This window comes from Xiphophorus maculatus, chromosome 4 (genome assembly GCF_002775205.1).
Source record: "Xiphophorus maculatus strain JP 163 A chromosome 4, X_maculatus-5.0-male, whole genome shotgun sequence".
NCBI classification, from domain to species: Eukaryota; Metazoa; Chordata; class Actinopteri; order Cyprinodontiformes; family Poeciliidae; genus Xiphophorus; species Xiphophorus maculatus.
This window is the reverse complement of record NC_036446.1, coordinates 33744645-33765105: the sequence shown is the minus strand read 5'-3', so window position 1 is coordinate 33765105 and position 20461 is coordinate 33744645. Positions and strand designations below refer to the sequence as shown.

Sequence of the window (20461 nt, the reverse complement as noted above, 5' to 3'; positions counted from 1 at the left end):
CGGTGTCCTGCAACTTTTAGATGTGCCTCTGCTGCACCACACCTGAACAGAATAATTAGGTCATTAAGGCTCTGGAGAACTGATCTACACAAGGAGGTAATTAAGCCATTTCATTCCAGTGTTTTGTACCTGTGGCACATCTAAAAACTGCAGGACTGCAGCCCTCGAGGACTGGAGTTTGACACCCCTGCTGGATGAAACAAAGAGTGTCAGACAAGTTGTTGGTTTTTACCAGGTTACCTCAGAGGCGGTAACCAGTGGAACCGGTCATAGCTGAGAATCCTCTGTCTATATAAAAAATAATATATATATTTTTTTAATATAGTCATTGTGTATAGTCATGTATTAAAATATATTCATATGATATTGCTTATATGCAACATGTTCATTCATATATGAGGAACATAAATGAGGCACAGATTTTTTTTTCTTTATTTCATTTTATTTTTTTGTTGTTTCCACACAAAGTAAGACATAAATGCTTGTCCACTGTCCACTTCTGGAGCATCTGGCAGTGTTTTTTTTTTTTTGTCCAAACATGATCCAACATTGTGCTGCGTTCAGGACAGACCCGGCGTCTCTCCTGTAGTGTAGACCTGAGGTCACTGAGCTCCTGGATGAGGGAACTTGGGGTCCCTCACAGTCCATCCTGACACCCCTCCTAGGTGCCATCCTCCCAGAATGCCACCTCCTCTGCTGCCAGTACTCTCTGCCTTCATGCATCAGTTGTTAACACAGAACAGACAATCTTTATGAGCTACAGGCATCTTTGTTGTCTTTATGAAACTACTGTGAAATTTTGTGGCAATTTCCAGCTTGGAATGCACACACAAAACATTAAAAACTCCAAAAAACATCATTTTAATACATTCTTGCAGAAAATAAAACAACTTTAAAGAAAAAAAAAAGAAAACACTCAGAAAAATTGGAAGAAAAAAAATTAAAAGCACTTGGTATTGTAAAAAATCATCAGAAGAAAAATCTGTACACAGAATGTAGGAAATGATGTGTAATTTGTGCCAAAGCAGGTTATGAAATGGGCCGATAACATGCCACATCTGGGGCGATTTCATTGATTGATGTCCAAGTTTTTTTATTTTTTTTCAATTGGACCAATAGGCATTATTAAAATTAATGATTAAAACATGTGCGATGCAAAGAGTATGACATCCTTTTTTTTCTTGAGCTACCGCCTAGCGGCCGGTTCAGAGCGAACAGCGGCAAAGTGTGTGACTCCATCTGTACTTAAGCAGGTGGAGCGGATAGACTGAGCACAGCGGACTGCTGTTCTTAAAGCTTTATGGACAAACTGTTGGCTTCAGCGTTTGTGCAGATCATCTTCTGGAGTTTAGTGGCGGGTGCCTGACCAACTATAAAAGCGCATTACTGCCACCAATTGGACTGGAGTGTGAAATGGAAGTTGACAGAAAAAATAAATTGTAGAAGATTTGTTTTTCAAAAAATTATGTGACAATATATTTCATTTTTATTATATTTAATTACTAAATGTTTTTAATTGGGTAGATGTTTATTTACTCAATTCTACTTTGAGCTATCTCCTTTTTTAGTTTATACAGAATATTGATAATGTCTGAGTTATATTTATTGTTTAACTAACAAAACTTTTTTAAAAAAAGAACAAAACTTTTATACTCTATCAAAAGGTATCACATATTTTCAACTATTTTGCTCTTCAATTTAAACTCAAGAGTTAATCAGGGAATTGTGATAAATTATCTGTAGTTTCTTCATATTGTGGTATTTAATGCAGATTGCTACTCCAATATGACCGGACTCTGGGTCTTTAAAGCAATCAGTGCAGAGTAACATTTAGTTTGAATATTGTTCACAAAAATATTTTTTGTATGATGAACCATTCTGGAACATGTTTTTCTTTATTATGATTAATATTATTATTGATTAAGTTATGAAATGATAAACCTACAGCTGGGTGGAATGTCAAAGTAAGATCATGTTCAACAAAAGTCTATTGTATGTAATCCTGTATATTCTGCTTTTATAACATCAATTCAACCAAAACTAACACACCTGTAAGATATATTTTAATGGATAAGATAGATCATTGTTTGAATATTCTTTCTCCAATCATACTTCTTCATGGCATACTTGTATAACTTAACAATACCTGCAGACTTCTCAAAATGTGTTAAATTGTTTGGCCCATTGCACTGCAACACCAAAATGTATTTACATCTCCATTTGAAGGAGTACATGGTGGAATATAGGCTTTTTGGAGCCTGTATTCCAGTATTTGTGATTAAATACTGAGAATGTTTAACCACAAAGTCCTGATTAGGAGGTCATTTCAGAAGAGTCATCGACATGTGCCTATGGTACTAAAATGACCAATATTTTACATGTGTAAATGATTGGAACTTTGTCAGATGATGACACAACTGATGTGCTTTATGTAAAGCGCAGTGTTTTCACGTCAGCAGAAACCCTTCTCTTGGAAATATGTACAGCGATGGCTCTGTCTGCATTCCATTACACAATCTTGGATGAGCTTGACAGACATGCAATGTTGACAATGTATCATCAAATTTAACCTAAAAATTTTACTTAGGGATGGAAACTTGGTTATATGCCTAAGGTGAGCTAAGTGTGGCCAAGCACTGGATGATGAATGTCACTCTGTATTTGTTCCATTTGTATGACTTGGAACATTTGAACATATTCGGCATTAATGCCTGTTTTATACTTAAACAAATCTCATTATTTCTCAAGGTAATAACACTGAGGGGTTTTGGTCGGGTCCTGGAACTGGTAAACAGACCTGGGTGGTGCACAGAAGGGAAAATGGGTGAGCTACGACAGAAACTACAGTCAGAAAGGCCGGTGATCAATACTTGGTTTGCATTTGCATTGGTCCCAGAAACTTATTTTAAATATGAAAGCCTCACCTAGGGCCAAGAGGAGGGGAATGATAGGGCAACACGGACTCACACAGTGTTTGTCAATTCTTCACAGTTCCCTACATTCAGACAAAAACTCTTGTTGATTGCCCTCAGTCTCTAAGCGCACGGCAGTGCTAGGTGTCAATAGCTGTCGAATATCCCACTTTTCATGCAGTGAAATCTGATTGGTTCTGTGAACAGTTCCACTGACATACTATTTGTTTTACATAGGCCTTCTGAAGACCTGGCCAGATTAGCTTGAAGCTCATAGATACTGAAATCTGATTGGACAACACATCAATGATTCACACAGACATGAACAGTGGCACAGCCAATAAAAGCATCACAAAAAAAAAGAAAAGATTATTCGAAATAAATTAAGAACATTTAACTGAACAAACATTATAATTTAGGTCGTAGATACAGTATATGTCTATATCTATTGTAGGCCCTGATGGAACACCATGGAAAATTGTTGGCTTTAAGTGACACATTTATGTATCAATCACTTTTCTGGTGGTCATTTTTTGGAGTTTTTGTTTCACTTTTTATTTTTCTTAATGAGTGTATGTTTTGCCAACATTATACTTCATATAAAACTAATAGGTCCATATCACTTGAAATTAATTTTCGTGAATATAGACCAAACTCAAGTATTTGAAAATTATGAAGGTATAGTTATTTTTTAGAGGAATAACTGGAGCTACAGTCCAGAGGACGCATTAAACTCTGCATCAGTTCATACCTACTGATGTATAGGACTACCTAATACTACACTGTAATAAGCATTAGTAAAATGTTTTTTTTATTAAATAGGTCACCAAACCAGGCTCCAGCCCAGGGACTCACATCCTCAGTGACATGCAGAGGGCGGTGGAGGAGCCCCTGCTCCTGTTATCCTTGATTTTTGAGGGGTTTTTTTTCAATTTTCTTTTCTTTATCTGTGCATCAGGAGGTCAGTCTCTGCCCCTCAGCAATAGTACTTAGCTAAAAATATCAATGTAGCACCACAGCTCAACACACCGGTACCACCAGCTTACTGTTCGCTCCCTCCTGCACCGTATCTTTGTATATCTTGCCCTGTGTATATGACTGTTTTTATATTACTGTTTTGCATATGAATCAAATTACCATGTCAAATATGGAGTAATGAGATGAATCCAATAATTATGCGATATTAAAATTATGTTCAATTGGAAGTGACTGGCAGACACTTTCTTTCTACAAGTGTGACTTAATATTGCAAGTCATTTAAGTTTGAAGAATATTAGACTTGGATTTTGATTGGAATCTTTTAAATTATAGTTAAGAGACAGAATTGCATATAAATACATCAAAGTCAACAATGTTTGTATTTGACTGAACTGAGTTTGTTGGTATTGTGTGTGAAATTGGAACTATTGCAAAAATGAACTGTATGTGCTGCATGAGCCTATTTTTCCTTCTGAAATCACCAAACATTACATTTTCTCTTGAAACTCAATCTTCCCATGATCAGCGCAGCTCCAAAAGAGGCCTGTTGAATTTTCTCTGATTTTATTAGCATGAAAACATGCTTTTTTCATAAATACTTGGTTCTGTCCATCCATATATGAACATACTGTTTATATCTGTCTAATCCTGTCCAGGGTTCAAGAGACAGGAAGAGGTGGAGTACTGCACAGCTCGCTAGTCTATCACAGAGCCAACACAGACAGATAATCTGGCATTCACATCCATACTCAAGGTATGTTCAGGATCTCCACTTGACTTAACATGCATGTTTTGGACCTGGGGAGAAAACTGGAGACCCTGGAGGAAATGCACTGGGGAACTGTCAGTCCCAACCTGTCATGATGAAGACATGGAGCAAGGCTGTGACTCTGGATCTGGGGACCTTAGAGCTTATGCATGAGAAGAAAAAAAGACAGCGAGGTCACCAGACTTCATCTAATTCATGTTTTTATTGTGTTGTCAGCACAAAGATGAATACACTGTGTGTCCCAATCGAGCAGACTCAACTGTGTAGAAGAATTTTGTGAAAACAACAAGAACAGTCTATGGCTTACAGAGCATGAATCTATTTACAAACTCAAATCAACGCACTGACATTTCAGCAATTGAAGCACAAAGCTTTTTTTCTCTTTATAAATATAAAAAGGGGGGAGGAAGAAAGGCCTCAATGGGCCTAAAGGGGATAAAGTCTCTTTTTACCGAGACAGCTTAACACTCAACAGAGTAATAGATATCCCATTTTCTGTTATGGCACCAGTATAAAAGCATGGCCTGGACTCGCTGGTTTCCATCATGGATGCTTCACCTTGAGCAGGTGGAACACAGCTGCTAGGCACTGACCCAACAGGCAAAATAGAATAAGAACTAAAACAAACAAAAAGACTAAAAGTCAGAGATAGATCTTGACTGTCGCATGAGGTATAATGGATCAAACACTTCTCTATATATCTAATTTTTCCTTGTTTTTTGGAAATTGTTTGGAGAATCATATTATGTAATTATAAAAAAGGAGCACATATATTCTACACAAAACAACAAATGAGGATGTCAATAACAATTTTCTATGAGAAAATTCAAACCTAGAATGGCAGTATATTGACATTTATATGTATAAAACAAAAACAATCAAAACATAGCAGCAAACAACAAGAAACAAAGCATTGTTATTATCCATTTAAATTTTTTTTCACCTTTTTCTTTTTGTTTTAACACGTAGCTGGGATTTCTGGTTCTATAGCAGCAGAATACAAGGAGTGTTGTTCTCCTACACTCTATCTGTAATGTACAATCAGAACCCTAGCAGACAGAGCTCCTACACAGTTCAACACACTCACATCCTTTGACATAAAAGCCTGTATCAACCTGATCCATCGTGTGCAGGAACCTGGACTTTAACTCTACAGCCATAAGACACGCCCTTTATGCTACTTTCACTCCTTGGTACTGTTGCCAACTTTGCTCTCTGCCTTTTTGTCCCCAACAAACACTTCCCATGTCTTTCAGGTTTGTGCAAAATCATGTCAATAGTCTCACCACTCCCCTTTTTTTCCAGCTTCATCTGTTTCCTGGAATCCATGAGCAAAGTTTGAACTTAGTTGGAGTATTTGTGTTTGTGGGATGGGGTGCAGCTCTGGGGGTTCAGAGACGAACTGAAGATTTCATGGAGCCGTTTCTGCTCTGCAGGAAGATAAAAGCCCGTCTTTGAGATTTAACACCAGCAGGTTTTGCTAGGAGCTGCTTAAAGTTATAAAAATAAATTCTATTTGTACATTAAAATACAAAACATTATTTGAATGATAGAAATGCAATATATTTTTCCTCTTTTCCTCAGAATTTGTCCAGCTGGCTCCTGATGCTGACGTATCAGACGAAGCAGTTCTGCTGCAGTGAAGGTTGGGAGGAGCATCAGGAGCCGCTCTGCCACTCATCATCTCTTTGTCTCAGCAGGTGCAACTGTATGCAAATACCACTCTACATCATCTTCTCCTAAACATTCCAGCTCACCACTCCATCTCACTAGTCCTTTTTTATATTTTTCACAAACTTTATCAATGTGAGTCTTTTTTTTGTGTTTTTTTAACTTGCGCCAGCATTACTGACCAAAAGTGCTTTTTCTATAGAAAAACAACCATTGGAATGGTCTGGGTGGATGTGGACTCTTCTGCTTACACATGCACTAGTTTGATGTTGTCACATTACAGCAGACTAGAATGAGCAGAACGAAGGCTGTGAAGGACGAACAAGGCTTTCCATTTGTCCACATCAGTAGCTGCTAGCTTCAAAGATCAGAATACAGAGCGTCACTCGTTATGCTGGCTCTACCAAACCAAACAGGATGGAACAGAAGAGGTATAAGACTAATGATGTTTAAAAAGGAAATTAATAAAGTGACTAAACATATGCAAGAGGGGATAAATGAGACAAACATGAGAAGTTGGGCAGATGGAATAAAGTCGTTCTATATAAGACAAAGGGAATGGAAAAAAAAAATAAACAAAACAGCTTTAATAAAGGCCAGAGACCAGGAGAAGACCTGAAACTGAAGACTGTTTGTGGTCATTAAAATATTCCTAGTGTATTAAAAGAAAAACAAAAGCTATCTACTAGACTGTCCGCTTCTGAGGCTCCAGCTCCAGCCCTGTAAGACGCCCAGCATCATCCTTTTCTCAGGTACATTTCTGTAGGTGGGGGTCACTGGCAAGAAATGGGACATGGGGTGTGCTGCATGGCAGCAGGCCACTCTGTCTCGTCATGGCAGCCATAGCACATAATGGAATTATAAGCCTTGTTGGCGGCCAACCAGGAAGCAGGAGCAGGAGCAGGAAAAGATGGGCACGCAGAAATGGGAGCGAGCCTTCCATCAGTTCCCTCTGTCTCCTCCATCAACAGGTTCATCGTGCGACATGCGGTCTTCCTCAGATGTTGACGTCTCTCACGTCTGTGGGCGTGCAGGACAGGTCGGCGTCCTCGTCCATGCGTTTGGTTTCTGCTGCGCCACCGTGTTGCTGAGCCTGTCGCAGACTGGACTCCAATAGCGACTCTATCTGCTCCTGACACGACCGCAGACAGTCCTGAAGACAGGGGAGTGGAGAAACATCAGGACTGTTACACAGACAACACATGGGAGCACATGAATGAACTGGTGCTGACAGAGGACTGATCTCATACCGGGTCACTGCGAATGACCTGTGACAGGAAGTTGGTGAGGTTTGGTGAGGAGAGGGAGGCGTCTTGGCTTTTCAGGTAGAGACCTTGAACAGCAGCCACCACACTTCCTGCTGCCACCATTGATGGAGGACTAGCAATAAAGTTGACATCTAGTGAAACAAGAAAATCATTTTATCCCACACACATAGCATCAGTCATGGTAAAGTCAATGCCGATCCCTGATATATTAGGACATTATTGAGGTGGCTGACCTGTTGCGCAGAGCGCCACGAAGGTCTGAGCGTGTTTCCTGAGGATCTGCTTTGTGGAGGGGTGAATCTTCAACTTGGACAGGAAGTGCTCAATGAAGTCATGAGGAGTGACTGAAGCCAGATCCCACTTGAGCTTGCTGAGAACCAGCAGCTCCATTTGCTGTGGACAGACACAGGAGCACATACTCAGGGACAAACATCTCCTCATCCCCTCATCTGCCTCCAACAATGTCTCCATGTGAGCACTCACGTTAACTTCAGGGCCTGCAGGGCAGGTCGGCTCAGTTTAACCTCAGCAATTTCATTTATATTGCATCACAATAAATCAGATCATATTTAGTCATATCATTTATCTATACTGTGCTCTGAAAACCCTGCGTCTTAATTTATTGCGATAATAGTTTTATATCACATGGACACAGCGGGCTACAGCTGGACCAAACGTCGTTTCTATTCAAAGCATCATAAGCTATTCTTCTGTCTGCATTTCAGCCTTGTGACCACTGGGTGTCGCTGTAAATCCTATTTAAGGCATGTTCTGTGTCCATTCATGAAATGAGAGAGGTTACGGTCACCATGGGAAAGTACCAGGCAGCCGATTCAGACAAAGCACCACGTTTATCACCTTTATTTTAACCAGACTCCTGGTCTTTGTCTTTTCATTTCTATGGAAGCCTGTGAGGCTGACAGAGCAGATAACCTTCCGTCCTCCGTGCATGCTGATAATATGCTGTTAAGTGTTATGAAACAGCCATGTCTGCAGAAGGTAATTACCAGCAGCTCCCCGGGTAGGACCGAGTTGTCCGTGTAGATGCAGAGCTTCTCTGCAGTGAGGGGGACAGTCTCCTTCATCTTGGATGCTAGAAACATGCAGGTTGCTCCTAGCAGCTGCAGTCTTGTTTTCCTGGTGGCCTCCACTGATAAAAATCTGTCCAAATAGTTCATCGCCAGCGGAAAAACCTCCTCCTCGCACTTCTGCTCTTCGCAGACCTGGAGGTGAGAAAAGCGCGTTAGAAGCTGCTGCTGCTGCACAAACATTTTCTCCCATTTTATCAGCTATAAACTGGTTGAACTCAAAATGAGCTCCAGCGACAATTACTTCGACTGACAAAAGATAGAAACATAACAAAATTAACCTCACGTGGCTTTGGTATTAAATAAATCAAACTGGGATCAGAATTTATAAAGCAAACTCAAATGTGGTTTAAACACGAAATAATATAAACTACAAAGTCAACGAAGTCTTTATAGAAGCTTTTTAGCTCCAGTGAAAATAATCTGGATTTAGTTCGTAGTCAGTTCTGACCGAGACACAAAGGTGGCGTAGATGCAAGTTTCACTCTAATTTCAACTTCGTCATCTTTTCAAAAAATAATTATAAATATTTAAAAATTACTAAGCCGGCTAAAAATGGCATCTAAATGATCCTTATCGAATTTCTGATCGGATTGGGAGAAAAAATCCTGGAATGCGACATTAATGGAATTTAAAAAAAAATATTTCTCCGACGAAGCCTTTTCACGTGCTGCGGGGGATACTTCCCGACATCGCTCCGATGCGAGACTTTAAAAATTAATAAAAAATATATAGCGGCGAAGAACTTTATCCAAAAGTTGATGTAAATGTCTGATAACATCTAAGCAATCAAACCCGACTTTTAACGCTGCGAATTTACTTCGAGATCTGTTAAAAAACGCATTTTTCCCTGAGCGACCTTCACAGAAAGAGCCGAGTTGAGAAGAAGGAAGACAAAGTTTAGCAGTTAATAGCAGCAGAATGGCGACATGCACACACTAAACAAAGGTCTCATGGAGGACGTGGATTTCTTGTTGATTTTATCGCTTCACTGTCACTCCTGTTTGCATTCTAGATTTTTAATGGTATTAAAATCTTCCTTAAAGGACAACAACAAAGATGGCGCGTAATAGGCTTCTGGCACGGGCCAAACTGCATACGTGTACATTGCTGTTATTTTGGAGGAAATAAAAGCAGCTGTGTAGATTTTATAGACTCAATAATAATAATCAACCATATACCAGGCTATATTGATGGGAATTTGGATTTGAAGACAATCTCGCGAAGAAGCAGCCAGCACTCAGTTCAAGCTACTGCTTTGAATGGCATTGTGTGCATTATCCTTCTATAACCTTAACATTAATTAGAATGTTCCTTTTTAGGTTTTTATTTTAAGATTTACAAATAAATCTAACAAACAAAATTCCTGTCGTTTAGGTTAAAGCAAATACGCTGAAAACTAACCTCCAACATCCAAGTGGCTAGTATTTTCCTCATTTTGGGTATAATCTCTTTCTGAACACACTTGAAGTAGTTGGGGGACGGTAAGTAGTTCTCCTCTGCCTTCAGCATAGTCTGTAGGACTCGGTCATTAAGTAGGTTCTCGTCCTGGTGGGCTCTCCTGATAGAGTCCACCTCGCAGCACAGCAGCTGCTCCTCCATAATAAACCTCGGTCGAGAACGTAGTGGCAGGACTGTCCTGGTGAAATGTCCCCGGCTAGCTTACAGCAGGAAGAGACCGGAGCAGGCACGAGGAGACAGGCGGCTAAATTAAATCCCTTTGTTCTGTTCGTTGCTGCGTGCTGCTGTTCCTTCGGTGTGCGCGAGCCTTCTGAGGAACAGACCACTTCGCTCCGCGAGACAAAAACCCCTTCTCCGCGCGCCCAGACCTGCTTGTGCTCGAGCACGGCCGCACACACTAACTGCACTCCGGGAGGAGGAGGTGATACACGCGATGACGTCAGCTGTTGTTGAAGGGGGAGGGGGGGATCAAAGAAATGTGCGCGAGGAAGGATTGTGTTATATACATATAGATGTAGGCCTATATACAGACGGAAAGAGAGAGAGAGAGGAAGGGAGGGAGGGGAAGACCTCCCTTTTGAAACCCCCCCTCCGCCTGCATGTAGCTTCTGGGGAGGAGGTGAGAGGTCCGGGACGGAGTCTGAGGAGCGTCTGTTGGCCGACCTGTCAGGTTAAAGTCGGTAGGGGGCGATAACATCCCTCCTCATCATGCTTCTTCCTGTGTCTTCCTGAGGCTGAATGAAAGCAGCAGCTTTGTGAGCAAACATGAGGTGAGCACATGGGGGAATAGTGAAACACTGCTTTATTCATTCATCCTATTTACTCCAGATATCAGTCCTGCGACAAAGGAGACTGGATGAAATATTCCTTTACTAAGGGTTCTGTTAAAGAAACAAGTAAGGGCACCCCAACCACAGTGCAACTGGTTATAAACTCAGTAAATGAGGATCTCCTCGTCCTTTAGTTGCTCAAGTAATTTAACAACAATACACCTGAATTAATAAACATCTTTGCCTACAGATCTGGACTTGGTTACTGTATCCACTGAGCAATTTGGAAGAGGGGAGGGCGGGAATTTCACATTACACTAATCTATCTACAAATTAGTTAAGAGAACTTTAAAACATCTGAGAGCAAAGCATGAAATAACAGCCTTTCTTGCACACTCACACAGACACATGCACAGACACATACAGGAGGAGACTGGAGCTGGACCAATAGGAAGAATTGCTGTTACTAGGCAGACTATTACTGGTGCTGTAACTTTTTATGTGGGGAAAAGTTCATTGTACTGCAAAAGTTGAAAGTATCATTGACAACCCCATCAAAGTCCTTTGACACAGATTTTCAAATAAGCTATTTTAATAAGACAACATTATGTTGCTGTATTCAACCACAAAACCTGTGAAACTCAATAAAAGACACCTCACTCGATGTAGAGCGGTGGATTCTCACATTTACAAGTTAATACACATTACACCAGTTTAGACCTACAACACTGTGCACATTGATCTGTGGAACTTCAGTTTTAAATGTGTCAATTGAGAATGTTTTATTGTACTTTCAATATGAATGAGAGCTTTTCACATTCCAGGAATTCCTCTTTTGGCTGTGGGGTTTACTACCGTATTGCCTGAAGAGTCTCAGCCTGACTTACTTTCAGAACATAGTTTGACTTTGTTGTTGTTGTGGGGGTTAGGACAACCAACATTGTTCTGCAATGCAAATAGAAACACACCTTGTAAAGACACATGTGGTAGGCATTTAAATTACCTGACAGCCATCTCTTCCTAAACTTTATTCAACTTATCTGTTTTTTTTACATTTGGTTTCAAATAAAACTCCCATGAACTGTAGACATTGATTATTGAGTTTCCAGTACTGTTAAATACTGTACAACAAAATGTTCCACTTTATTAACATTTTGTATTACATTCTGAATACATATTAGAAAAAAAAGTATGTATTTCACAAAACTAAAAACGTGGGCCTTGATTGTATCTTGATGCCATTTCACAATTCAATAATTCACAATTGTTAAACACCCAAACATTTTTATATTATGTGCTATTAGTGAAACTAATCACTCAGTTATTTTAATTGAACTTTTTACATTCCTTCATGTAATGTTATATAAAAAAATAAATAAATCTGCTACGTGAACACACATGAAAGCTCAAACCAACTCTGATTCTGATCCTGGTGGTTTCTATCAGCAGAAAGGCCCTCTGAGTTCCCCTCATGCACAGAAACATTGAGTCTTTCTGTGGGAAACAAAGGGAGCTGGAGCATGTGACTTTTGGAGTGAGCCTCTTCTAGCACCTTTATGGTAACAGCAGAGAAAAATTTAAAGGGACAGTGGAAGCTCATTAAATACCAGCAGACAGATTCAAAACTGGGATCACATGCACTCATAAGCAGAATCTGAGCAGCAGTTTACTCCTCAGAGTAAAATAACAATGTACACATTGTTATTTTATGTTTATTTAACAGCAGGGACATAAGGTGATCCTGTACTGGTTTGCCCTCACTTGTACTGTTTATTTAAAATTAACTTCAGCTACTTTTTGAATTTGTGATTGATTAATAAAACTATTTGAAGCAGTACTGCTTTTACATTTTTTAGTAAATTTTAAACATCAAGTTAAATAAAGTATACTTTGATAGCACATCATGTGTAAACTAAGTGTGATAACAAATTGAAGAAAGAACAAATAAGTTTAATAAAAGAAAAGAGTACAACGTATTGTTAAAGAACATAAACATTAAGGGTGTATTCAGTCCAACCCAGGATTAGATTTCTGGATCAGACTCTAATTTCTGAATCAGACTTTCTAGTCATCTGAAAGTCTGAAACTCTGACTTTCAGATGACTAGAAAGTCTAAGTTTTTGGGGAGGTCTGAATGCAAATTTGAATTCCAAAACGGATTTAAAAACCGAAGTCTGATCCGTCTAAAAACCTCGGTCTTGGTCAGGTTGAAGTGGACCCTAAAACGGTAGAAAACCTTTCTGAATGCAACCTGACTAGAGACCGTTTCAAAAGCAGGAAGTTAGCAACAGTGCAGGACATTCTGGTCAATATATTACTCTCTGCTCTGCGGATTAACTAAGATGTTGTGTCGGTTGTCATATCAACAGGTTTGGGTGCCAACACTAAGCAAGGAAAAGCAGAATATAAATGGTCTGAAGTTGTTTTACAACTTTTTATCAGCTTATTGTCCCATTGCCGTGGCGCTCTGCAGCTGCTGTAATTTTTAAACCTTTAATAAATGACAAAAACTGAAGTTTGTTTGAACATATAAACATCAAATAGGATGGAGGAATTTGTTTAGTCCTCTCTTGCATCTTGATAGAAACCAAACTGTTTATAGATTTATATCAAGGGAGAATACTTACAAACATCAGCAATTTTCTCAGCTTTAAGTTTGTTACAAATTTGGGCTTTGTAATGGACGCAAATTTTAAGTTGGATAAACAAATGAGTGCCGTTGTGAAAACGAGCTTTTTCCATTTGAGGCAGCTTGCTAAGATTAGGAATATTGTACCAGTGGATTATTTTGAAATATTAATCCATGCTTTTATCACAACACGACTGGATTACTGTAACTCCTTATATGTGGGTGTCAGCCAGTCTTCTTTGTCCCGTCTTCAGCTGGTCCAGAATGTGGCTGCTCGGCTCTTAACTGGATCGCGGAAGAGAGAACATGTTACCCCGATTTTATATTCTCTGCACTGGCTGCCGGTACATTTCAGAGTGCATTTTAAGATTCTTTTATTTGTATTTAAATCTTTAAATGGCCTTGCTCCCTCCTATCTTTCTGAGCTGCTACATACACACTGTCCTCCTCGAGCTCTTAGATCAGCGAGCCAAATGAACCTGGAGGTGCCGAGGACTTCCAGGAGGCAGAGAGGAGACAGGGTGTTTGCTGTTGCAGCTCCCAAACTTTGGAATTCTTTACCTATGTTGGTAAAACAGGCCCCCTCTTTAGCAATTTTTAAATCTGCTCTTAAGACTTACCTTTTTCAGTTGGCCTTTGATTCAGTTTGAGATGCTGCTTTTCTGTATTTATCTGGGTATGTTTATGTATTATATAGAGTGTTTTACGTTACTGCATTGTTGGTTTTTATGTGTTTTAATTTTGATTTTTATTTGTTTAATCTTGTGATTGTACAGCACTTTGGTCAGTGGTACTGTTTTAAAGTGCTATATAAATAAACTTGCCTTGCCTTGCCTAAGTTACGCCATGTTTGTAGAAATTGGGTAAGAAATAAAGGCGCTGTGATCATTTTTGTGATTAACAGGTTTGTCAGTTAGTTTTAGTCGTTTGACACAGCGCAGTGTGAATGTGAACTAGAGTTCTGAAAATTTAACAAATGTTGCAATTTTAGTCCCCAATCGAACCGAGTCTACCAGACTATCCCGTATGAATACACCATAAGACTACTATTGTTTTGACCTATACATATAAACACTTTCACTTTAGCTGAAATCTTTCATAAGAAGATTTGTGTTTGATTTTCTGTCTAAAGTACAAATAAAAACAACTCACTTCAGAGAAGTTGGAGAAACTTCCCTATGCAGGAGCATGTTAGGGAGATGCACCATAAACTCAATTAGATTTTACCCTCTGTGCAGCAGGGAGGCATTTATTTCATGATCAGTCTTGATGATAATTAGTGAGTAAGTTTACACATGTAAAAACAAAGTCCACTTTCTCTTGATTCAGTTCAGTTCAGTTTATTTAGAGCAGTATTATATAATTCTTGTTCCAGTGTTTTACCTGCAAAAACCTGATAAAAATAATCTGTTTTATATGGTCTACAGATTCTTACATTTAACCTTGACTGTACAATTGAGTGCATCAATCAGATGTTCTCCAGCAGGTATGACAACTTTTACATAAACAGGAGCTTTGAGCAGTTTGTTGTGAGACTGAATTATCCTCTGGCTTCATGCATGTTTCTACAATATAATATGTATTATCACATTAAATAAACATATTCATCATGTTATACCAAAAAACATGTTACATTCATACATAACTTTATTCTTCAAATCTGAAGAGTGTATTGTAATAACGAGTACAAACATGACAAGTATGTTGTTTGAACTTTTAACAATATAAAGTGATGTTGTTGTATTTTTCTTTTGCGTGGGCAGTGGCTCTACGCTTCTATACATTTCAAAGGTTTTTATGATTACACATTGTTCCAAAAGAAACCAGAACAATCCAAGTTTGATCTGTCAACTTTGGCAAGCTGCAGGGTACAATAATACAGGAACAGGACTTTTATGGTTTTATGCATACAGAGAGCAGTAGGCAGAAAGGAGGCTCCACACGGGAAAGTTATGTCTAAAACGATTTCAAAGGAAATTTCACGGCTAGATTTGTTGCACAGGTGGCATCCTATCACAGTCCTACACTGGAATTCACTGAGCTCCTGAGAGCAAGCCATTCTTTCACAAATGTTTGTAAAAACAGTCTGCATGCTTAGCAGACTGTTTCTATACACCTGCGGTCATGGACTGATTGGAACACCTGATTCCAATAATTTGGCAATATAGACTACAGTCTCTCTGACAGGATGAGGTCTTATGTTTTATGCCTATCTGTCCAACTTCTCCTGTTACAACTAACCCACTTAGCCTCTACCTTATCTGTACATGGATTGTTTTTTATTCCTGACCAGATCACATCTCCAATTCCATTTGCTTTAGAGTTGTTCCCGTTTTCAAAAACTTTCCTCCATTCTGGAATAAGTCGAATAAGAGGACAATACGAGTCTAAACAGCTTTTCAAAGAACCAAACTTTGCTTTTGAGTTTGTATTTAGTGCAGTTTAATGTAAGAACAACATTTTCAGTTGTGCATTAGAGAGAAGCTCGTTATGGAGTCATTACAGCGGGCACTTACAAAAAAAAAAGAAAATGAAATGTGTGTGTGTCTCAATTGTGTTTAAAGATGTAGCCCCATCCGGGTGCTATGTTTAAACTCCTCTTCTTGATTTTCCTTTCAGCAAAAGGTTAATGCTTTTGTTCTTGTCCATGAATAACACAGCATACACACTGCCACACACATCAAGAAACAGAGGGGGAAGACACTCTACATCTACGTATTCATGTACTGTACATTTCAGCCTGTTGCATGCATACATGCCTTACTAATTCAACAAAGCAATCACAGTGAGAAAAAAACTATCGGCTGTGTCAAAAAAGAAAAGAAAACAGAACACTGTGCAATAATAATTCAATACAAAACAACAACACAAAAAACCTAATTATTCTGACGACTGAATAAATCATTCATTTAGTCTTTGGGTGTTTCAGAAGACTGTCATTTTAAAAGTTGTGCTAAACAATAAAAAACCCAACCTAAACCGTTTTAAATGTTTCACGTTTGAGTTTGCAGAAAGTTATTAAGGGCTTCTGCTTTTACTGGTTGTTCATTTAACTCTTTTATTCTCCAAACACAATTTATTCAGTAATTGAGTCCGCTGAAGACAAAATACTCAATACTCATAACCGCTTGACGTAAACCAGTTAAAACTTTGTACATTTCAGCAAAAACTGTCTTAGAAAATGCTAAAACGTCTGACAGTTACCCAGATAAGCTGGTTGAGTCACTTCCAAAGCTTTTGTTTTGCTTAAGATAAGATTAAAAAGCTAAAACTTTTTTCTAACTATTGAATATGTTTTACAATATGGCCCTTGTTCTGTCTCCTGAGTATTCGGGCAGAAACAAGAGGTAGATGTCAACACATCACAGAAGACAGTGATGTGGTTACTCTGAACGCTCTGGTCCACAGATGATATTATGGGAGTAATTTAGAATGTCAGATGTTTCATAGTAAACATCTTATCTGCCATTGTAACTTGATAAAAATAACTCCTAGCTGGATAATAGGAACACCTGATCAGATTACTGCTACTTCCAAAATACAGTGTCTATAAAAAGTATTTACCCCTTGAATGCTCTAGCGTTTTTATTGATTTTACAAATCAGTTATGATCAACATTATTTGGCTTTCTGACAAAAAAAAACCTTTAACATTAAAATGAGAACTGATTTCAACAAAATAATTGAATTAAAATATTACAGAGAAAAACAATAAGTGGGTACATAAACATTCACCACCTTTAAAATAACTGAGCTCATTCATCAGAGGTCCAATCAGTTGCTACTAGTCATCACAGAGTGGCTGCAGATCAGCTGTCTGCAGTAAGTGTCTTCAGTAATTGTAATAGAAAACCATCTGGTTCTGGAAGGTCCAGTCACTAGTTAATCAGGATTTCTGGCTACCATTACAGCATGAAGGCTGAAGAAAATCCAATCAATCAGAGAAAATGTTATTGAAAAGTATCAGTCATGGGATGGATACAAAAACATCTTTCAAAGGGGCAGTATGATGTATTTTAAGATAAGTTAAGCTAAGATAAGATAAGATAAGATAAGATAAGATAAGATAAGATAAGATAAGATAAGATAAGATAAGATAAGATAAGATAAGATAAGATAAGATAAATCTTTATTGTCATTGTCACAAGGACAACGGAATTTAAAAGGTGCCATCAGTCAGTGCACATTCTGAAAAACAAAAAATAACTGTCTCACAATTCACATACAATGTAAGAATTAACAAATAACTGGTAAAAAAACAAACAACCAAAAAAAAACACAACTAATAAATAAGAACAGCCACATTCTCACATACATCATTTATGATGATTAATGGTTGTTTTTGATTGCATTTAGTTTTGTTATTGCTATCGGGTAAAAACTGTCTCTGAGACGGTTGGTTCTTGTTCTGATTGCTCTGTATCTTCTGCCTGAAGGCAGCAGTGTGAACAGAGAATGTCCAGGGTGAGAAGTGTCCTTTGTGATGTGTTGTGCTTTTCTTAGACAGCGGTCACTGTGCAGGTCCTCCAGTGAGGGGAGAGGGCAGCCAATGATTTTTTGGGCTGTATTCACAACCCTTTGGAGAGCTTTCCTTTGAGCCGTAGTGCTGCTGTTATACCAGACGCAGATACAGTAGGTCAGTATGCTCTCTATGGAGCACTTGTAGAAGGACACCAGCAGCTTCTCCTTGATGTTGTTCCTCCTGAGAACCCTCAGGAAGTACAGTCTTTGCTGGGCCTTTTTTATCAGATCGAAGGTGTTCATGTTCCATGTGAGGCCCTGCTCAATGTGGACCCCCAGGAAACGGAAATCAGCTACCCTCTCCACACATTTTCCCCCAATGGTTAGTGGTGTAATATCCGTTTTATTCCTCCTGTAAATTTTCTAGGCATACAGAGGGATTTTATAGCACAACCAAGTAACTATGTTACCTTCAGTTGTTATAAAAATTCTGCATTTTTTGACTTTGCAATTTAATACCTTGAATTTAGGCCTCTGTCACTTCTCCTCCTGCTGCTTTTTCTGGAACTCTGCCTTCAGGTAGTGATTACAACATGCTTCTCTATTAACCCTTTAACAACGTTTTTACCAGCATTCACTGAAAGTAAAGGCTGATATTCGACAGCTATTGACACCTAGCACTGCCGTGCGCTTAGAGACTGAGGGCAATCAGCAAGAGTTTTTGTCAGAATGGGAAATTGTAGGGAACTGTGAAGAATTGACAAACACTGTGTGAGTCCGTGTTGCCCTATCATTCCCCTCCTCTTGGCCCTAGGTGAGGCTTTCATATTTAAAATAAGTTTCTGGGACCAATGCAAATGCAAACCAAGTATTGATCACCGGCCTTTCTGACTGTAGTTTCTGTCGTAGCTCACCCATTTTCCCTTCTGTGCACCACCCAGGTCTGTTTACCAGTTCCAGGACCCGACCAAAACCCCTCAGTGTTATTACCTTGAGAAATAATGAGATTTGTTTAAGTATAAAACAGGCATTAATGCCGAATATGTTCAAATGTTCCAAGTCATACAAATGGAACAAATACAGAGTGACATTCATCATCCAGTGCTTGGCCACACTTAGCTCACCTTAGGCATATAACCAAGTTTCCATCCCTAAGTAAAATTTTTAGGTTAAATTTGATGATACATTGTCAACATTGCATGTCTGTCAAGCTCATCCAAGATTGTGTAATGGAATGCAGACAGAGCCATCGCTGTACATATTTCCAAGAGAAGGGTTTCTGCTGACGTGAAAACACTGCGCTTTACATAAAGCACATCAGTTGTGTCATCATCTGACAAAGTTCCAATCATTTACACATGTAAAATATTGGTCACCATAGGCACATGTTCATGGCATATTAAGTTGTTGACTCTTCTGAAATGACCTCCTAATCAGGACTTTGTGATTAAACATTCTCAGTTTTCATTGCAACACTCAAGCGAGTGTTGCAATTGTAACGTGTTGGAATACAGGCTCAAAAAAGCCTGTATTCCCCCATGTACTCCTTCAAATGGAGATGTAAATACATGTTGGTGTTGCAGTTCAACATTCAGTGCAAACATTCATTACCAACATGTAATGAACATGTACCAACATGTGTGAAAAAAGTACTATTATACGCAGTTACTTTTTCAGTATCGTATTGATATTACAGCAGTGTCCCGGCGGAAAACAACAGATGACACCACGGCGCTACAACAAGGCCAAACTCACAGTAGGAAGGCTTTTTATTTACAAAGTAGCGAATCTCCACATGAACACAAGCGTCATATTTGTTTCTTAGGGAAAGCTTTTTCATAATGCCAAAACATGTAGGATGAGATTTCTTATTGTATTTTTATTACATCTGATGTTATAAACTCTTAAAAATACTCTTATCTTCTTTTATTTTTTCAGACATGCAAAATGGCTCAGCCTTAACAGCCAGGCCTCAAACCTCGCTGCCGAGGCGATCTTCCAGAGTCCACCAGGACGAAGTGAAATTCAGTGAGTTATGACTTCACGATTAGTGATGAGCACTCAGATATTTTTGTAAGTAAATCTTATCTCCTGGTTATTATTTTATTTCTTTTGTTATAACACAGTACAGCAAGGCAGAGTGTGATAAGCAGAAGAGATATACAACATGGCGGACATGATCTTCAATATGAGGACACAGGGACGGGAAGAAGCTGGTATGCATTATGTTCATTCCCTGCATTGATTCCCGATCGCTCAATGGCTGGTTGTCTTATGCACTGAGTTATATTTTACTATTTATTGCACCAAATTTCAGCTGGGTGATTATATATTTTGCATAATGTTCTCAATTCCACCTACAAGTTGATGACAACTCATAGGTGGTTATGCGGTCTGTTGTGAGCAGTGGTAGTAAATTTATTTTCCAGTTTGTCCATAAAGCTACCTTTACGCT

General features: G+C 38.8%; 1 protein-coding gene and 1 long non-coding RNA gene across 2 annotated transcripts; one reads left to right on the top strand and one right to left on the bottom strand.

Annotated features, from left to right (window-relative positions):
- Window positions 1-4842: 4842 nt before the first annotated feature.
- On the bottom strand, window positions 4843-10631 carry ccnd1 (cyclin D1). Its single transcript, XM_005802664.2, has 5 exons — window positions 10091-10631; window positions 8606-8821; window positions 7832-7991; window positions 7581-7729; window positions 4843-7483 (listed from the first exon to the last, which is right to left on the bottom strand). The coding sequence occupies exons 1-5, from the start codon at window positions 10286-10288 to the stop codon at window positions 7328-7330; spliced, it is 879 nt and encodes a 292-aa protein (XP_005802721.1). The 5' UTR covers window positions 10289-10631; the 3' UTR covers window positions 4843-7327.
- Window positions 10632-10799: 168 nt separating this feature from the next.
- Window positions 10800-20216, top strand: LOC111608454. Its single transcript, XR_002752674.1, has 3 exons — window positions 10800-10917; window positions 19945-20034; window positions 20133-20216. It is a non-coding gene; the product is annotated as an uncharacterized LOC111608454 (long non-coding RNA).
- Window positions 20217-20461: the final 245 nt, after the last annotated feature.

Bases quoted from the DNA above. Each gene is read 5' to 3' on its own strand.
- ccnd1 (XM_005802664.2), bottom strand. From the start codon at position 10,288: ATGGAGGAGCAGCTGCTGTGCTGCGAGGTGGACTCTATCAGGAGAGCC. The intron at 7,992-8,605 runs GTAATTACCTTC...GTCTGTCCACAG, and splicing joins TCCTACCCGGGGAGCTGCTG to CAAATGGAGCTGCTGGTTCT. The intron at 7,484-7,580 runs GTATGAGATCAG...CCCTGTCTTCAG, and splicing joins AGGTCATTCGCAGTGACCCG to GACTGTCTGCGGTCGTGTCA.